The sequence below is a fragment of the Phaethon aethereus genome (genome assembly GCF_964289735.1).
Source record: "Phaethon aethereus genome assembly, chromosome: 4".
In the NCBI taxonomy this organism is placed as follows: Eukaryota; Metazoa; Chordata; class Aves; order Phaethontiformes; family Phaethontidae; genus Phaethon; species Phaethon aethereus.
Genome location: NC_138578.1, coordinates 77,406,341 through 77,424,508, shown reverse-complemented (window position 1 = coordinate 77,424,508; position 18,168 = coordinate 77,406,341). Strand labels below are relative to the sequence as shown.

Genomic DNA, 18,168 nt, shown 5'->3' with positions numbered 1-18,168 from the left:
ATTAATTATAAAGTTAAAACTTTTTTTCTTTTTGTAACAACCAGAAATATACAGAAATGATTAACGTAAAAAACCAACCCCGCGCCCCCGCCGCCGCCCCCGCCGCGCCGTCCCCGCGTGTCCGCAGCGGCTCGTCCCGGTTTGGCTTCTGTTGGAGACCGACGTGTGTAAAAAATAACCATCATCACCGTGAGGTCACGGGAGGGAGCGACACGTCGTCGCCTCAGCGATGTCGAGGGACAGGACCGATAGTTCTCTATTTTACCCTGAGAGTCAAATGGGTACTTAATCTTTTTTTTTTTTTTTCTAAGAAGTCTTTTACGAGTGGCCAGACCGGAATAAAAACGAAGCCAAAATAATAATTTAAAAAAATAAAAATCAAACCCACACAGCAACGAGGGACGGTGGAAATAAAAACACAGGTAACGATGATTTACAGCTACTTGTATGTACACGGGGGAGGGAGGTTTTCCTCCTCCCCGCAGAAGCGCAGTCCGGACACATCGCGTATAAAAAGGGTCGTAGAAACGATTGCGGGCGCTGGAGCCGCCCGCAGGGGGTGAGGAGGAGGAGGAAGAAGAAGGAGAAGAAGGGGCGTCGGGCTTATAGGTGGGGGGCGTAGAAAGCCGGGGCGCCGTAAGTCTGCGAGCCCAGGACGAAGGGCGAGAGCACGGCGGGGCTGGGCAGGAAGGGCAGCTGGGCGGCGCAGACCAGCCCCCCGGCGGGGTGCCCGGCGTAGCCGCCGGGGCCGTGCATGGCGAGCGGGTTGCCCATGGGCGGCGAGTGGCTGAGGGGGCTGAGCCCCCCCGGCAGCGCCCCGCCGCCCAGCCCGGCCCCCGCCCCCGCCCCGCCGCCGCCACCGCCGCCGCCGCCGGTGGGTGCGCTGGTGTCGGCCCCCGGGTTCTGCTTCTTCCACTTGGTGCGTCGGTTCTGGAACCAGATCTTCACCTGCGTCTCGGTGAGGCTGAGGGAGAGCGCCAGGTTGAGGCGCTCGCAGACCGACAGGTACCGCGTGGACTTGAACTTGTTCTCCAGCGCCACCAGCTGCTCGTAGGTGAAGGCCGTCCGCGCCCGCCGCGGCTTCCCCGACTTGGAGTCCGAGCCCGTCCGCTTCCTCTTGGGCTTGGCCTGCGGGCCCGGCTGCGCCCCGCCGCCCGCCGGCTGCTGGGGCGGCGGGGGGGGCGGCGGCGGCGGGACGCCGCCCGGCGGGGCCGCCTCGGCGTGGAGGAGGCCCGGCGGAGCCTCGCCGGGCGCCGCCGGGCCGGGGCCGGTGCTGCTGCCGCCGGTGCTGCTGCCGCTGCTGCTCTCCTCGCCGCATAGCTCCTCGTCGTCCGGCAGCTCGCTGTCGGGGCTGCGGCTCGGCCGGCTGCTGCAGTCGAGGTCGCACTCCTCGGCCTTGTAGAGCTCGCCGTCTTCTGCGGACAACCGACAGCCGCCATTAGGCCTCGCCGCCGGATCCAGCCCCCCGCCCGGTCCCCCGGCCCCCTCCGGTGCGGCGGCCCCCCGGGTGGGGTCAGCGGGGAGAAGCCGGCCCGGCCGTTGCTGGGATTCACCCGCCCGGCACCCCCGCTGCCGCGGGGACAAGGCGCGGGGGCTCGCGGAGCGGGGCCGCCCTGCCCCGTCTGCTCGGGGACCACCGTTCCTCCGGCCGGGAGGGAGGCGGGGAGGTGTCCCGGAGCGGCCGGGACCAGGCTCGGAGCCGCCTCCGGGACGAGCCCCTGGGAGCGAGGCCGCAGCCCCGGGGCCGGGAAAGGGCCGCCCCTCCTGGGGCGCCTCTGCCAGCGCTGCCCCAACCGAGCTACCCCGCTTCGGCAAGAGCTGGCAGCGAGACGTGGCCGGGGCAGGGGACACGGACACGGGCACACACGGACACGGGGACACCCCCTGCCCCCCAAAAAACCCTCGGCGGCCGGGCAGGCCTTTGGGCAGGCAATGGGGAATGCCGAGGTCCCCCGCCGGGGCCGAGGCCCCTCGGAAGCGGGCAGCAGCAAAGGTGTCACATTTTTAATACTTCCAGCAGCGAGAAGCTGCCCCGGCTTCTGCTCTGGCGTTTTTAACCCTTTCTCCGCCTGGTTTGACCTCTTGTCACTTCCCGAGACGGTAGTATTAAAGAGGAGTAAATACTTGTATTGATTAGCAGAGCAGATACAAACCTAATTAAACTCATTTTGTGTAATGTACAAACTGGTTAACGGTCATTTAATTTATTTGGGTTTATATTACACTCCAATTAACGGGTCTCCGTCGGAGAACAGGGTAATTAGCCGATATTTAAGGCTACCGGACTGCTGCCGAGGGCTCTGTCACGATGAAACCTGAAAGGAAACGCCCTTTCCCAGGGAGCCGGCTCCCCTCCCTACCCTCAGCGGGGCTCGGACCCCTCCGGGGGGACAAACCCCCGCCGGAGGGACGGGGCTTGTGAGGGGCACCGGGGGCAGGCGAGCCCCAGCAACGCTCTCGCTTTTTAGCTGTTGCTTTCAGACACTCCTAAACTTCCCTCCGCTCGCCCCCCCCACCAAGGGCACCTCTCACTTGGTTACACGAGATTTGCAAATGGCAAGTGACTCTGTCACCCTTACCCCCTGCGTACTCCGGTCGGTCTTAATTCCCCCCCTCCCTGAACACTCTATTGCACCTCAAACCTGGTCCATACCCTAAAGCCGGACACCCCAAAGCCTGCAGATAAGATTAAGGGGTGTTAAAAAAAAAACAACAATGTTTTATTCAACGAACTGATTTCGTGCAGCATCGGATACGGCTGGCTCACTAGGGGAGAATGGGGCAGAGAAGTTTATTGTAACCCTCTTCACCCGGAAAATATCCCTTAATAACTCGGGGTTCATCAAGAGCCCTTTCCAGCGCTTTCCAGGTCGGGTGGGCGCAGAGAAAGCGAGAGCGATCGCCGCCGCTCCCATGCCCAAAGCCGGTCCGTGTCTCCCCGCGCCCGCGGACTGGCGTCCCGCAGCCGGTAGAACCTCTTAGAAACTGCCGTGCGGAAATTCTGCAACAAAAACTTATAAAAAGCGCCTGTAGCTACGGCTGCGGGGCAGCTCCGGGGGCTGAGCACAGCACCCCTCGCTCCCCCATACTGGTCAGGGAACCTGTAGTTGGGATTTTAGAGCTCTTTCTTTGTGTTTCTGTTGTTTTGTGTTTCCCCCCCCCCGTAAACTTTAGGAAATCCCAGCCGTAGCTCAACTAAAATTTTCTTTTGAGTGCAGCGCAAAGACCGTCGGCGAAGGAGGCAGACGCTAGACTTACGGTTTGGTTTCTGAAAGATGGTAAATGTTAATTTAATACGGAGTTTTAACGGTTATTTTTAACATTAAATGAGTTTTGCGAGCGCTGTGTGACAAGCGCCGCGGTCGCTCTCCTTTCGCCGGAAAGCCTTCGCGTTTTCTGCGTGTTGGTACTTTTCGGAACACTTCTCCTGCTTTAGCTAATACTAATTACCACAGGGAAAGAGAGGAATTAAATGTCGTGATTTTCGAGCGGTCCCAGGCCCGTTCGTGCCTGTCGCCACAGCATTAAGGCGGTGGGACCCGCCCCGGGAGACCCCTCAGCAGGCAAAGCCCACCGCGCCCTGAGGCTTCCAAATACACTTATTTTTAGAGAAGCGAGAGCCGAGTTTCTCCTTGTCTGGAGGTAAGAGTGTGAGATCAGCGATGGTCTGACTTCGTCAGTCTTTCTGTTTGCCCAGATCTATTTAGTACGACGAAAGTCAGATGAGTTTAGACGAATAATTATCCCAGCTACGTACTGCTTAAAGAAATTAAATCTCTTTTCGAATTTCTATTAATGCCCCGTTCCTGCTTTCGCTTTAGCGATTAAAAAATGCGTCTGTTGTAAAAAGCTCGGGCTGGAGCAGATTCCAAACCTCTTTTACTGCCTAATTTTAATTGAAAGTCCTGCTATGGGGGGATTAGAGAGCTCCGAGTCCTCCGCTCCCGCCCCAGACACAGAGAAATTATTTTTCCCTATCCAAGAAGTTCATCCCCCGCCGCTCGCCAGCCTCGCCCGCTCCTCTCTCCCCTCTCAGGACACAAAACAGCGACAGATATTTTTCAGCAGTGCCATCTTTTCCCCGAAATGCTGCGATCTCCCCAGAGTCGCGGCGTTTAGAGGTGAGAAAGTTGGGAGATTTGGACCCAGAAAGAAAAAGCAATCTAGCGCTCGGGTCGAATGCAATTCCCGGTCGATAGCGAGCCCTAATAAGTGTAATAGGTTTTAATCGAGTAATTATCCGAATTTTGACCCTATAATTTAGATGTTAGGGAAGAGTTTGCAAGGTGCTTGAAAGAGATATGCACAATTCGATAATAGGATATCGATCCAGGCAGTCCTACATGCCACTCTGGGGCGATTTCCCCCATTATCCAGCCTCTTTACGCTGCTAAGCACATTTTACCTTAAATGTAATCGAAGGAATTTAATTGTTTTTCCAGAGATAACCAGCATTTTGTCACAATTAGTCTGATTTGTCCTGAAAAAAAAAAGCCAAGGGGAGAGAGAAAATTGAATCTGTCGCCCAGAGCGAGGCGCGGCCGGCTGCGGGGGGCAGGGACGGGCGAGCGGGGCTGGGAGAAGGTTCACGGGGGTCGAAGGGCCTGGGGAGAGTCGGGGGGCTCGGGTTTGGCATCCCCGGGGCCGCAGCTCCGGCCCTCTGAAGCTTCAGCTGGAAGAGCCGGAGCTGAGAGCCCAGGGAGCAGGAAGAGGATGGCGGGATCCCTCCATCCTGCCCCGGGTGTCCCCAGCCGAGCTCCCCGGGACGAGGGCAGGGAGCGGGGCCCGGCCAGTACCGATCCCCGGGGGCACGCCGCCAGGCCCGGCCCGGAGCGGGGAGATGCCCCCGTCCCTCCGCCCCACAGCCGGACCCACTTTCCCACCTCTCCACATCCAGCAGCGGCGGCAGCGCGGGGAGCCCTTGCCGCGCCCCGGGAGCCGGCTGCCCCCGCGCCGCGGCTCCCCAGCCTGCCGGCGGGGGAACGATAGTCTTAAAAAGCGTGAAAGCCTCTTCCCCGCGAGCCCTCCCCCTCCCCACGCCGTGGGGCTCCGAGCCCCCAGACCTACTTACTGATCAGGTCCGCGGACTTCTTGCACCTGTCGAAGTCTTCGGCGAGCGCCTTTTGCGCGGCGGGCAGCTCCGTCCCTGAGTCCTGGGGCTTTTCCTCCGCCCCCAGCGCCAGCTCGGCCCCCCCCGCTTTGTACAAGCCCGCGCACTGCCGCCGTTTGCTGTTGAATTTGTTAGGGTCCAGGATGTCGAGCACGGAGAAGGAGGTGGTTCTGTGCACGGCGGGCAGGGCGGCCGCTGCCCCCTCTTGTCCGGGGGTGTTGCTCCGGTTGTCCCCTTGCCTGTCCCTGTTTCCAGGGCAGGAGTAGAGCGGCAGCTCCCCATGGCTGTCCATCCCCTCCCCGCCGAGGCCAGCCGCGGCTGCGGGGGCTGCCACCGCGGCGGCGGGGATGTCACCGCCCTTGTCCCTGCTAGCATTCATGACTCCCGGCGGAGCCCCCCTCGGCAGCGGCTTCTCCCCCCACCCCCCCCTCCCCTCCCGCCTTCCTCCGCCGAAGTTGAGCGGGAAACTCCTCCCGCCGCTGCCCTCGGCTCCCCGGGGCCGGCCGGGAGTCACGGGGCGATGCTGGGCTCAGAGCCTCCGCTCGGCTGCTCCTTCCTCCTCCTCATCCTTCCTCCTCCTCAGCTGGCTGCCCAGGCACTCCTGCCCCCTCCTCCTGCCCCCTCCTCCTGCCCCCTCGCACGCATACACAACTGAGGCAAGGCTGTATCTTATTTATGCCTTCATATTTAGCACCGGATCGTAATTGGCTACAAATTAATCCCTTGCCCGTAATGGTCTGTAATCTTCATCACTGGAGGAGAGACGGGGTGGAAGCGTGTGCCGGGGGAGCGGGGCAGCGGCGGGGGGGGAGCGAATGAAGGATGGCGTTGGCTGTGATATACTTGGCTGTCAGCTCCGTTTCAGCACACCTCCGCTCATCTGGAAAGCATCTAAATAGCCTTATTTGGCGAAGTGGGAGGAGATGACGCTTTCTTTTAAATAATTGCGGGATCAATAGAAAGAAGATATTACACACAGGAACTGGGAACTTAAGGTCTCCCATCCCTGATAGCGGAGTTAGATCATCAAAAGGGGATGATGGGGGGGGGCAGAGATGTCAGCCCCCAGCACCTGTTTCCCTTCCCTGCTGGTTTTATTAAATTAGAACAAAAGGAGAAAATTAAGGACGGATGTTTAGTGGTTGGAGCAGGGCTTGCGTCCGCGGACACACACATCCTCACACGCTCTTCTCTCTCCCCGAGCTAATTAATTAAAATTAAACATCAAATCTAAGTGCCAGGAAAGCACTGGGAGAAAATTAATACCTTCAAACGGCACAAGACAAAACACGACGATCGATAAATTCTGGAGGACTGGGAGAAAAAGTCTGTTCCCTCCCGTGCAAGAGTAAAGCAATAACCAGATCCACCTTCCACTTTCGAAAAAAAATACTCTCTTATTAAAAGTGGGTTTCATTGTGGAAAATTAAGAGATGGGAACAAAAGTTACCTGCGAATTATAAAAGCCGAATTTCATCCCCTACCTAATTTCTTTCGCTTTCGTGTGTAGCCCTGTGTGCTTTGATCATATCAATTTCATTCTTGTTTTGGACGCTCCAGTCGCTACTCAGTTTGAATTAGCTGCCAGGGAAAAAAAAAAGGGGGGGGTGTGTGTAGGAAAATAGAGAAAGCATAAAAGGAAAATTAGATTTTTTTTGTCTTTGAGGCTGGTGACACATACAAGGACAGGTCCTTTGCAATTACCGCGGGCAATGATCCTTTAGAAAGCAGAAATTAAAAGTTGGGAGAAATAATAGGTAAAACAATCAGCTTGTAATTTTGGTAGGGCTGGGACATGATTAGTCCATCAGCGGGCTGGGCCCAAGGGAGTCCCGCTGAGCGGGAGCCCACGGCAGCCCCCGCTCATATATTATATACCAGTCCTTAGATTTTAATCAGACACCACAACAGTGTCCTTTCCCTTTTATGACTTTATTATGCTTTATCTTTAAATTATAAATCACCCTCCTGGATTGAAATGGTATGTATAATCTCTGATCACGGGTGGGTAATTACCTCTCCCCCTTTTCCTGACCTTACCGACGGGGCTGCCGCGAACACACAGCGACAGCCAAGTTGTCATCCGCACGGACACACACTTGCACAAACACACACCCGTCTGTTTGTTAGTTTGTTTGTTTACAGCTCCTCTTTCCCTCCTCCTCCTCCTCCTTGTGCGTCTGGTCTCATCTTTTCTTTCGGTTAAATTTTCCTCCCGTTACTCCTGGGGTATTATTGATGAAACGTGGGTGGTAGTTTAGGCGGATGTCAGTGACTTGGTTTTATCAGACGTGCTGTGGCAGTCGCCTGCATTTGTACCTTTTTTTCCGAGAGAATGCGGGTTTTGGCGGCGGTAGGGATATTTTTTATTCCCTGGGTCAGTATATCTCAGAAAAAAAAAATACCCTCATTGCAATAATTAAATTTCTGTGCCCGGTTGCCGGGGCAGTCCCCAGAGCAGCTCGGGGGGGCACAGAGCCCCGGGCTTGCGCTGGCTCTTGGGAGCAGAAGGAGCCGCGCCCCCAAACCAGGGGGGGAATCCCGTTCACACCCGGATTGCTCACAGGCACCACCAGCTGGGGGGGGCACCGATGGACACCCCCATGCCCCCGCCCCGGGGCGGGGGGCAGCAGAGATGCGGGGGGGAGGTGTGTGTGCCGGGCCCCACCGCAGCGGGACCCCCAGCCCGCCCGGCGCTTTCGCTCAATGGCGGTTAAAAGCGAGTGTTATAAAGATGTTCTATTGCTCCTAATCACAATTGATTGTCAATTAGAGCCTCATTTGTGCAATCTCCATCCATCTGCCATCTCTGGTTATCTGTTCACCAGAAAGTTAGGGCTGATTATGAGGCCCTAGATAAGTTGTGACATGTAATATCTCTCTTCTGCGCGGGCCGGGTGACCGGTCCCGCCCGCTCCCCAGGCAGAGGGTCCTTTCCCTTTTCCTTGCAGGAAGGACAAGCCAACAGCCTCTGCCGGGCGAGCCAGCTGCCTTTGGGGGCTAGCTGGAAGGGGTGAGGGGCTGGCAGGGGACCCTCAGGAGGAGGGCGCCGACCCCGTGCAGAGCCCGGTCCCCACGTTGTGGCTCTGGAGCCCCTTGTCCCGCTGGGGAAAGCTCCCACGGGAAACGTTGCCTTCTCCAGAAAAAACAGAGGAACGGAGGGCAGAGCCCCGCGTTTTCCCAAGCCTCCCCGCCGCGGCCGTGGCTCGCCCTGCAGTTAGGCTGAATTACACCTGCGGGGAGCCGGTGGCCAGAGCATCTCGCGGGGCCGGGCTCCGAGGGCCCCCGGGATCCCCGCGGGATGTGGTGGCTCAGGACGGGATCCCACGCCGTGGTTTCGTGAGGGCCGGGCACGGGGGACGCCGCAGAGGTCACCCTTCGCCCCCGGCCGGGCGCCCGGGGGGTGCCAGGCTCGGCGGGGAGGTCCCACTCGCCCCCACGGCTACGAGCGGTTTCCCATCTCCAATTTGATGAGTAAATACCAAATTTCAAATTAGACTTCAGCAAATTCCGGAACCGTCCTCGGTTTTTTTTTTTCTCATTCTTCGTAGTTTTTTGTTTGTTTGGGTTTTTTTTTACTGTTCACTCACCCCCCTCCCGGTCCCTGGAGCTCCGTGTAATTAAGGGCATTTATCGCCGCAGTAAAACAATTTAGCAGCCCTCGCTGCGTCGAGAAGGTCACTCCGGTGGCTGCATCAGGTGCGAAGCCTCCGCGCCCCTCTGCATCCGGCGCTTCTGCAGCGCGGTCCCGCCGACGCGGGTCTTTCCGCAGCCGCGTCTGCCTGGCTGGGGGGTCCGGGCGTCCCTCGGGCTTCTCGCCTTCCCCATTTTGTTTCCAAAAGCAATCGGTCTCCAAAACTCATCTCGTCTCGCTCCGAGAGCGAGAGCGCGTTGCTCTCGGAGGATGCTGATGATTATTTTTAATTATTTGAATTCTTATTATTCTTTTTAATTATTATTTTGGCTGCCGCCCCGCCAGCCCCTGCCTCTCACATGGGTCTTGGTCTCATCCTGATTTTTGTGGATGTCGCTCCGCGCAGGGCAGAGCTGAGGACCGAGGACAGGCGGTCACCTCGGGATGCCCGGAGAGGTGGGGACCCCCGAGCCAAAGTCAGGGAATTAATTAACTCTACCCACGAAGGCAAATGATTGAGGGGAGGGGAAAAAAAAAAAAAAAAAAAAAGAATCTGAGGCAGATCTCGCCCTCTATCAATGCAGTGTCAGGTCCTCATAGTAGAAGATTTAAAAGCCCTGGGGATTCCAGGTTAGGGTAGTAATGAGCTTAATTGAGGTTAATGCTTCCTGCACAGCTCCTTGATTATTAAATTAATATTATCACACACATGAATCATAATTAGAAGTTTAAATAATGCTCTAGGGGAATCCTCGGAGGATCTATTAAACAGTTCCCTTCCCTCTCGCCGGCTCCCTCCCAGCAGTCCGGGGGGGCGGCTGCGATGGGTGCTGCTGGGGAGGACACGGCACGGGGGAAGAGATGCCCCGCGTGTCTCACGGGGAGGGGCAGAGGCACCCCACGGTCCCTCGTCGCCCTTCAAACGTCAGCTCGGCGGATCCTCGTTTTAAACAGCCCCCCCCCCCCGCCTCCTCCGAATTGGGGCGCTTATCTCCCGACACCCGGGAGTTTCCATAAAATATCAATAAAGTGCCTTGTTGTCCCTTATCGCGGCCGGGGTCGCCTCTGCGGGGGCTTTTTCAGGCACCTGGCGGAAGCCGCTCCGCTTTGCTGCCCGGAGGCGCTCCGCCGAGAGCATCCCCTGGCCGCCGGCGGGATGCAGGGCACGGAGCGGGGGGGAACGGGGAGGCCTCTCTGTTTCCCGGGTACCAGCCCCCGGCTCCCCTGCCCGCCGCACTAGTCCCCGACACGGCCGAGACACACGTGGGAAGCAGCATCGGAATGGGGTGTCCGGCCTGGCTGGGGAAGTAGAGCAACGTGTGTCGTCCCTCCCCCCCCCCGCTGCCCATTTCCCGAGCCGGGGTGCTGCACCCACAGCAGCACCGTCCCGCTTGCGGGGCACCGGGGACAAGCGGCTCATTATTATTATTACTACTGCTATTATTATTATTACTACTACTACTTTAACGAAAGGTTGGAAGCACTGGTGGAGGGGGCACACACAGCCCCTCTGCATCGCGGGGGGCCGTGCGTGAAAAGGAAAAAATAAAATAAAAGAGAAATCAGACGGCTGGCACGCAGGCAGCTCTGGCTTGCTCTCTCTTTCTCTTTCTATTTATTTTCCTCTCTGTTGCTGAAACATATTGAAGGGGGAGAAAAAGGAAACATTAAGATCAACTGTGAGCCTTGCCGACGGTTTAACGATTTCAAATGAGCTCTGACTCTGGTGAAAATCTGACAATTACCCATCAGGATGGCAGATGATGGTTAAAATTACCAGAAATCAATATTCTCACCGGGTGTCCCAGCCTGATAAGAGAGACCAAGACAATGTTGACTATTAAAGTCGACAGCTTGAGATATTACACTATTAGTTATGCTATTTTTAATAATCTATAATATTTGGGCTATAATTAATTAATTATACGGGTCAGATAATATCTGGGGCTGGAATGAGGTCTGAAGGGTCTATTAAGGTTGGTAATGAGAAAGGAGAAATCTAATCTAAGGACGAGGAGCCGTGAAGGAACAAATATACAACAGACTTCAGATAGAGCGAGAGGGAAGGAGAAGGGCTATTGCAGACTCAATGCACACACCTCTGCTCTTCTCTTCTCATCTCCCAGGCAGAGGGGCCGCCCGCGATAGCATCTCCCCCCACTCCTTCATGCAGGTACCCGTCGCTTGTGGCAGAGGCCTGGCTCTCCACTGGGATGCTATGGTCCCTGGGAAGCTAGCGAAGGAAAAAAAGGTTGGATATGTATTAAGAAATTAATACAAAAAAAAAACCCCAAACCCACAAACCCTCAATAAGTCATCTGCACCTGGCCCCAGCAGTAAATTTCTCTTATTATTGGGATATGGGGACTTTTCAGGTGGTCATGAAGTTCAACCCTCCCTCCAAATACTGCTAAGCCCCTCCTTGCAGGTACAGCGTCTGACATCGGCCGTGGCATCTAAAAAGCCTTTGCGGTGCCCCGCGTTGTGCAGTCGTTTAAGATGTACGCCTACTTCCGCGCACTAATGGTACATGCCTGTGAGCGTAAGTACTGCTGCCTATGAATACATTATATACGGATACTTCTTTCCTTAGACACCCACATTTATATAAGGAATGTACACAAAATACACAAATACACTCGTGAAAGAATGAAAACTAACTGCATTGTAATGCACATATGTAAATACGTCTATTTATCTATCTTAAAGTGTTTATGTGCGTTGCATGTACCAGCCACATAAAATGGCTTTATTCCCCTCTCTGCAAATGAACTTCAAGTCAGACCCTGTGAATTATAAACTCTCCTCTTGCTCAGCGTTACTAACCAGCATTCTCGGTGTGACACACAGGGCTTCACCTATTTTACATCGATTATAAACATCTCTCCTTCTACTGCTACCATAATCCTTTTTCTAGGGGTGTACTATTTATCATATTAGTTACAGGAGGGTGTGTTGAACAACATCCTTTTGTATGGAAGGATGAAAACCACATTTTCTAGTTATGCTTAGATTAGCCAGCGTATTAATGCCTTCTTTTCCCAAGTAACATCTTAATTTAATAATTTTCAACAGGCCTCTCCTGGTCATACTTTTCTTAGCACTCTACTTGGAAGACAGTCCTTGTCCAGATCTGGAAACCATAGAATTATGAAAAAAATGCTTGCAATAGCAGAGATCCTCCTGGGAAAAGGTTATAGTTCAGTAGGATTCAGTCCTTCCCCAACTATTCTCTGTTGTTAACTGAAACCCAAAGCAGAGTCTGCAGAAGATGCTGGCAATAGGCTGATATTACCCTGCCCTACGGCTCCTTTGCACCCGCCATGGATATTTCCCTCTTTTCTACCCCAGCCAGTGCTTAACCAAGACCATTAGTAAGGCGATTAGGTACTAACTGAAGGCAAACCTGGGGGGGAAGTTGCTAGATGGACATGGGAGCCACAACTTGTGCTGGCACCGCTCGCAGCACCTTCTCAGGCAAGGACAACCCTACGAGCAAATGAAGGTCCTTCTCCCACCAGCCAAGGAAGAAGGGAGAAAAAGTTTCTTCATTTTCTTTCATTGTCTTTATATGTAAAGGAGTAAATTAACAAGAAGGTCTCAATGATTTACTCTTCATATTTAGACAAGAGTTTAACAATAATGCCAGGGCTTAGTGATGTTAGTTGTGATGGGTTAGTGAAAATGCTTCCAACTCTTGCTGATGGTTGTGTGATTTTCAAATGCTGGCAGAACTGGGAAAGCATGAGTGTGCATGGGGCAATCAGAGGGAGGTAGAACTGAGCCTCCAAGTTTTTCAGTTCAGGAGCAAAGCAAGAAGCCAAAACACCAGCCCTATTAGCTTAATTGTTCAGTAGAATAAACCTGGTGAATTCAATGAAGACGGCCACGTCCCTAATTTGCCCATATCGACAGGCTGCTCTGGGCTGCTTGTGTTGCCAATACTCTGAGCTACAGAAAATGGTGCCAAGCTGTTTCCATAGTCACGTCCCAGTTTTTTGAACCTGTCCAACTTCCACTACATCCCAGGCTTCTGCCCTCTGCTGCAGAACTTCATCAAAGTCCCTGCAATGCTATTTTTCATGAACTTGATTTGGAGGGGACAGAGGAGGCACACAGGTTGTGCATATAGTTATGAATCAGTCTCATCTAAGACAATCTCAGGTGGGTAAGCAATCCTCCTTTATCATGCTTTTTTTTTTTTTTAATTTAAGCATTTAGAAATGAAGGTAATAGAGATGTGAGACACCCTGAGAATAAAAAGATTATCCTTTTAGATCTGATCTAGAGAGTTAAGTCAAAGGGCCAGCTCTACAACTGGTGCAAATTGGACTAGCTCCCTCAGCTGACTGACACCGGGAGGGGATCTAATGCAGTATTACCTGATGCTTTATGCAAGACCTTGCGGGTACTTGAAATCCCAGTGAGAAATCTCCTGCCTATTCAAGCAAGTTTGTTGAAGACACTGCGAAACCTGCTTTTGTAACCAGGTTGGAGTGTTCTAAGGCATACCTGGCATGCAGTTACTGCTCTCCTTAATACTATGGTCCCAGCTGAGAGGTGGTCATTCACTATTCAGTTCCAGACTGGGAAGGAGGGAAGGTAATTTTTTAGGCTGCCCGAATGCAGATTGAAAGCATGTCCTCCTATTTATAGCCAAGCCAAGCGGCTATACTGGAGCATTTTGCCACCGTTTTTTTGCACTTGGAATAGATGCAAAAAACTGCGTCAGGCAAGAAGCAACAGAAATGCTGTATGCCTCGGTGCTAGAGAGATATGTTTCTTAATTTAGGCACTTGAAAGCCAAATCCAAGTTAGGACTCCTGTTTTAGTTATTCAACATGAAAATTTGGACCAGAAGTCTCAGCCAGGCACCTTGGATTCTGAACCAGATTGATTTATAATTTCAAAATTATTTAAATTAACAACTGGAATATTCATCAAGCTGATTAATTGATTGCTGCAACACACCCAAGCAATGAAGGCTGACATATGTTTGCAGGGAAATCTATGGGGCACCTGACATGTGGTATCTGCATGGCCACTGCTATAGGATGAAAGGCTTGTGATCTTCATCAGCCAGGAATCTTGAATATGAAGGAAAACATCATAAAGTGTGGTAAGTCAGTGGCTGATAATACCATAGTATACCACATGTGGAAGTGCACCCTTTTTGATATTGGTGGGACATCAATTTGTAAAGATTAGGGAAAACTAGGGAAAAGATTTGCAGATAAGACATAAAACAAACTGAGCTTGAAGTCCAAAGCAGCAAAAAATCCTGTTCCTACATATAAAAAAAGAATAGTTAAAAGAATAACATTTATTGTCCTTTGTAGCAAATTATCAATACCCAGAACATTAAAAACAAGTGTCAACCGGTATAGTAATTGCAGTTACAGAAATAACAAACAAAACTACACCCTCAGCTATTTATAACTGAAGTGTAGTGGACTTTGCTTTGAAAATAGTATCATTCTGTAAATGATACCATTCTCTACCAAGCAGACCTGAGTGTCAAACCTGGAGCCCTTGCTCAAACTCAACATCTATTAACGAAAGGCATCATTTCCTTGTGTGTTTTTATCACTGAATGATGGGAATTTAAGAACAGTTGTATATATAATGTTGCTTTGATATATAGTGATGCATATCATAAAGTGAAGGAGAAAAAGTCATAAATGTATAAATTTGTCTGTAACAACGGTTCTTCATAAACGTTGCGACTGCCGTTTTCTGGTTGTTGAAACAACTGCAGACACAGGCAACATGAATAACCCGTACTAGAGGTTCAACCAGGAATGGGAACAAAACTCCCAACTGCCAGATTCTAGCTGTTTTTGCTGATGATAAACTTTGCTTGAAAAATAGATCAGAATGGTTATGAAACATAGATGAATGTGGGAAAGATTCCCCAAATTACAAGTCTCATCTTTTAACTCTGCTGTCCAAAAGTTAGTTGCCTACTAAATTACTTGACTACTAGGTTAGTTGTCTGGGCTGGCACCTTAATTATTGTGTAGAAGAAAATGTTTCCACCTGGCATTTCATTCCACCTGCCTTGGACGGTTCAGGTTCTAAGGCACACAGAACAAACTCGTGCAGGTGATGACAAGCAACGGTTCCTTCTGCTTTTTCAGGCAGAGAAATCAGTCTGCTCCTGGTTACAACTTTGCTATTTAAACACAGAAATGCACATAACTCTTTCCCAGGTGTTTTGGGAGACTGAGTGAAAGGCAGAAGCTTTGCCTGAGGTTGATGGTTCTGACATTTTCTTTCTGCCTTTAAACCTGCTTTTATTTCCAAACTGCAATACCCGGGTGATGGGTTTGTATCAGGTACATGTGCCTCTTAGCTGACCCATCGAGTCCTATGCCCTGATTCTAAGCCTCATGGAAACTGAGGGGAGTCTTCGTGTTAGTGGACACTGGCTCAGTCCCAAATACCATTTCAGGCACATCTTCATTTTTAAAAGAATCAATGCTTTAAAGCCAATGACACATGTATCTTTACTAGACTGACCCAGTTATCGGTGTAGGTTCACTTTGTACCCCCTCGGGTTGCCAAACGCCACCCATTTGGCTGATGTCGGGTTGTGGTGGGTTGACCTTGGCTGGACACCAGGTGCCCACCAAAGGCGCTCCATCCCTCCCTCCTCAGCTGGGCAGGGAGAGAAAATATGACAGCTCCTGAGTCGAGATAAGGGCAGGGAGAGATCACTCACCAGTTACTGTCATGGGCAAAACAGAGTCGACTTGGGGAAATTAGTTTATTACCAATTAAACCATAGTTGGATAATGAGAAATAAAACGAAATCTCACTCCCCATTTCTCTTCCTCCTCCCCCTGAGCGGCGCAGGGGGACGGGGAATGGGGGTTGTGGTCAGTTCATCACACCTGGTCTCTGCCGCTCCTTCCTCCTCAGGGGAGGACTCCTCACCCTCTGCCCTGCTGCAGCCTGGGGTCCCTCCCACGGGAGACCGTCCTCCATGGACTTCTCCAGTGTGAGTCCTTCCCACGGGCTGCAGTTCTTCACCAGCTGCTCCAGCCTGGGTGTCCCCACGGGTGCCGTCCTTCAGGGACAGGCTGCTCCAGCGTGGGTCCCCCCACGGGTGCCATCCTTCAGGAACAGGCTGCTCCAGCCCGGGTCCCCCCATGGGTGCCGTCCTTCAGGAACAGGCTGCTCCAGCCTGGGTCCCCCATGGGTGCCGTCCTTCAGGAACAGGCTGCTCCAGCCTGGGTCCCCCCACGGGTGCCGTCCTTCAGGAGCAGGCTGCTCCAGCCTGGCCCCCGCGAGGTCCCAGGTCCCTGCTCCAGCCGGGGCTCCTCTCTCTCCCCACGGGCCCACAGGCCCTGCCAGGAGCCGGCCCCAGTGCGGGCTGCCCACGGGGTCACGGCCTCCTTCGGGCATCCCCCTGCTCCGGCGTGGGGCCCTCCCCGGGTGCGGGTGCAGATCTGCTCCCCCGTGGATCTCCATGGCCGCAGGGGCACAGCCGGCCTCCCTGGGGGCTTCCCCGGGGGCTGCCAGGGACCCTCTGCTCCGGTGCCTGGAGCCCTCCTGCCCCTCCTGCTCCGGGCTGGGGGCTGTGGGGCTGCTCCTCTCGCACGTTCTCACTCCTCTCTCCGGCCGCAGTTGCTGGTGTGCAGCAGCTTTCCCCCTTCTTCACTCTGTTCCCCAGAGGCGCTGCCGCCGTCGCTGATGGGCTGGGCCTTGGCCAGCGGCGGGTCCATCTTGGAGCCGCTGGCACCGGCTCTGTGGGACACAGGGGAAGCTTCTGGCAGCTGCTCACAGAAGCCGCCCCTGAGCTCCTGATACCAAAACCTGCCCATGTAAACGCAATACATGGGTCCGTTTCTTCGCATGATCATTCTTCCAGCAGTCAATACTGAGTTTTTTTACAGCATCGACCAGACAGCTATTGGATGAGGCAGGGCCACATGACCTACTGACCTAAAATACTGTAGCAAAAGTGGTGAAGATATGAAATCAATAACTTTATTGAAACAAATATCTGAGGTGTCACTTTCTGCAGAAGGATTAAACGAAGAGGGTTGTTGTGGAAATGGGTCAAATTCTACATGGCTGATTCATGTAAGAGCCCAGTCGGGTTAGCGGGAATTCACATGTGAGCAAGAAAAGCAGAGGAGCAATATCTGCTCCAGGGTCAGGGCATACTGGGCGTAACAAGGCTGCGTGGTTCAACCAAGGAACGCGCACCGAGGTCTCAGGAACCGGGATGTATCTGCTGGAATGACTCTGCAACTGCCAGCGATCTGACTCCTCTGCTGCCCTGCTTCTCCTCTTCGTCTTGAACGAGAGCTCTGAGGAGCATCGGCTGCTCTGGGATGACTCCCAAGACAAAGTGCGGATCACCTGTTTCTGCCGCTGACGTCAGGGGGAGCTGCAGGTGACGCCCAGTTCTGGCAGCCCCCGGGGGATTACGTGTGCACAAGTACGCTTTGCGGGCACGTACGCTGGTCTTCCATTTGAAACTCTTTGCATGGCTTCACAAGGAGGGTGGAGCAGTGGTAAACCCATATCCCACGCATAGGCACACACTATATTTGTTTTGTTAAGTGTTTCAGATTTCATGGGTATTTTAAACTAATTAGCATAGCCTTATCGTCATTACCACGTGCCCAGCGATTATGGTGTTTCCACAGGTTTACTTGTCATCCTTAGCTGGTTTTTCCTTAATGCTTCAGTAAAACCACAGCCCTTTAGGTGAATTCAAGCATTCCTCAAAGCAGAAAATGTTGTCATCAGCACCAGTGGATATATAAAATCTTGCCATCATTTACTAAGGAACCACAGGAAAAAGAATTTAATAAAGTAAGTTATATTTCTTTCTCAAAAAATAACATTTTTGTTTCATTGTGAAACAAAGAGGAAAGAAAGAGTGAAGAAAAGCTCAATAAACAGGCATTTTATTACTGTTGCTAGAAATAAAATAAGTGTAAGGGAGACCTGGCCACTGTTTTATTGTAGCTGTGAATTCACTTCTTTCATTTAAGTGTCTGTCACATTAGCAGAAAAATACAGAGTGCTCCCAAGTGTGTACACTGGCAATGACTATGCCCATTTTTCATTTTAAATAACTTTCAGCTATTCTTTCCTTCCTGGAGTTGGAGGTGGCAGGCTGGTATAGGTAGGTGTGCAAAATGAAAGCAGCATCTTTCTGTGGGCTCTAGGTCAGAATTTGGCACAAGTATCTCGCAGTGGCTTTGCTCGGTTCACGCTGTGATACATTCTCAGTTTAATTAAAAGAATTAAAATGAAAAGGATTGGCTTGAATATACGTGCTTTATTTAATACTGCCACATTATGTTAAACTTAATAACAAAGGAAATTATTCCCAAATCACTTCTCACTATTGAATGTGTGTTTTGTCAGCTGAAATGAATTAACTATGAAGTCACTTTGC

General features: G+C 52.6%; 1 protein-coding gene across 1 annotated transcript; it reads right to left on the bottom strand.

Annotated features, from left to right (window-relative positions):
- Positions 1–603: 603 nt before the first annotated feature.
- NKX1-1 (NK1 homeobox 1) lies at positions 604–5,489 on the bottom strand (the record flags this gene model as incomplete). The annotated part of the gene is made up of 2 exons (XM_081999745.1): positions 604–1,415; positions 5,072–5,489. The coding sequence occupies 2 exons, from the start codon at positions 5,487–5,489 to the stop codon at positions 604–606; spliced, it is 1,230 nt and encodes a 409-aa protein (XP_081855871.1).
- Positions 5,490–18,168: the final 12,679 nt, after the last annotated feature.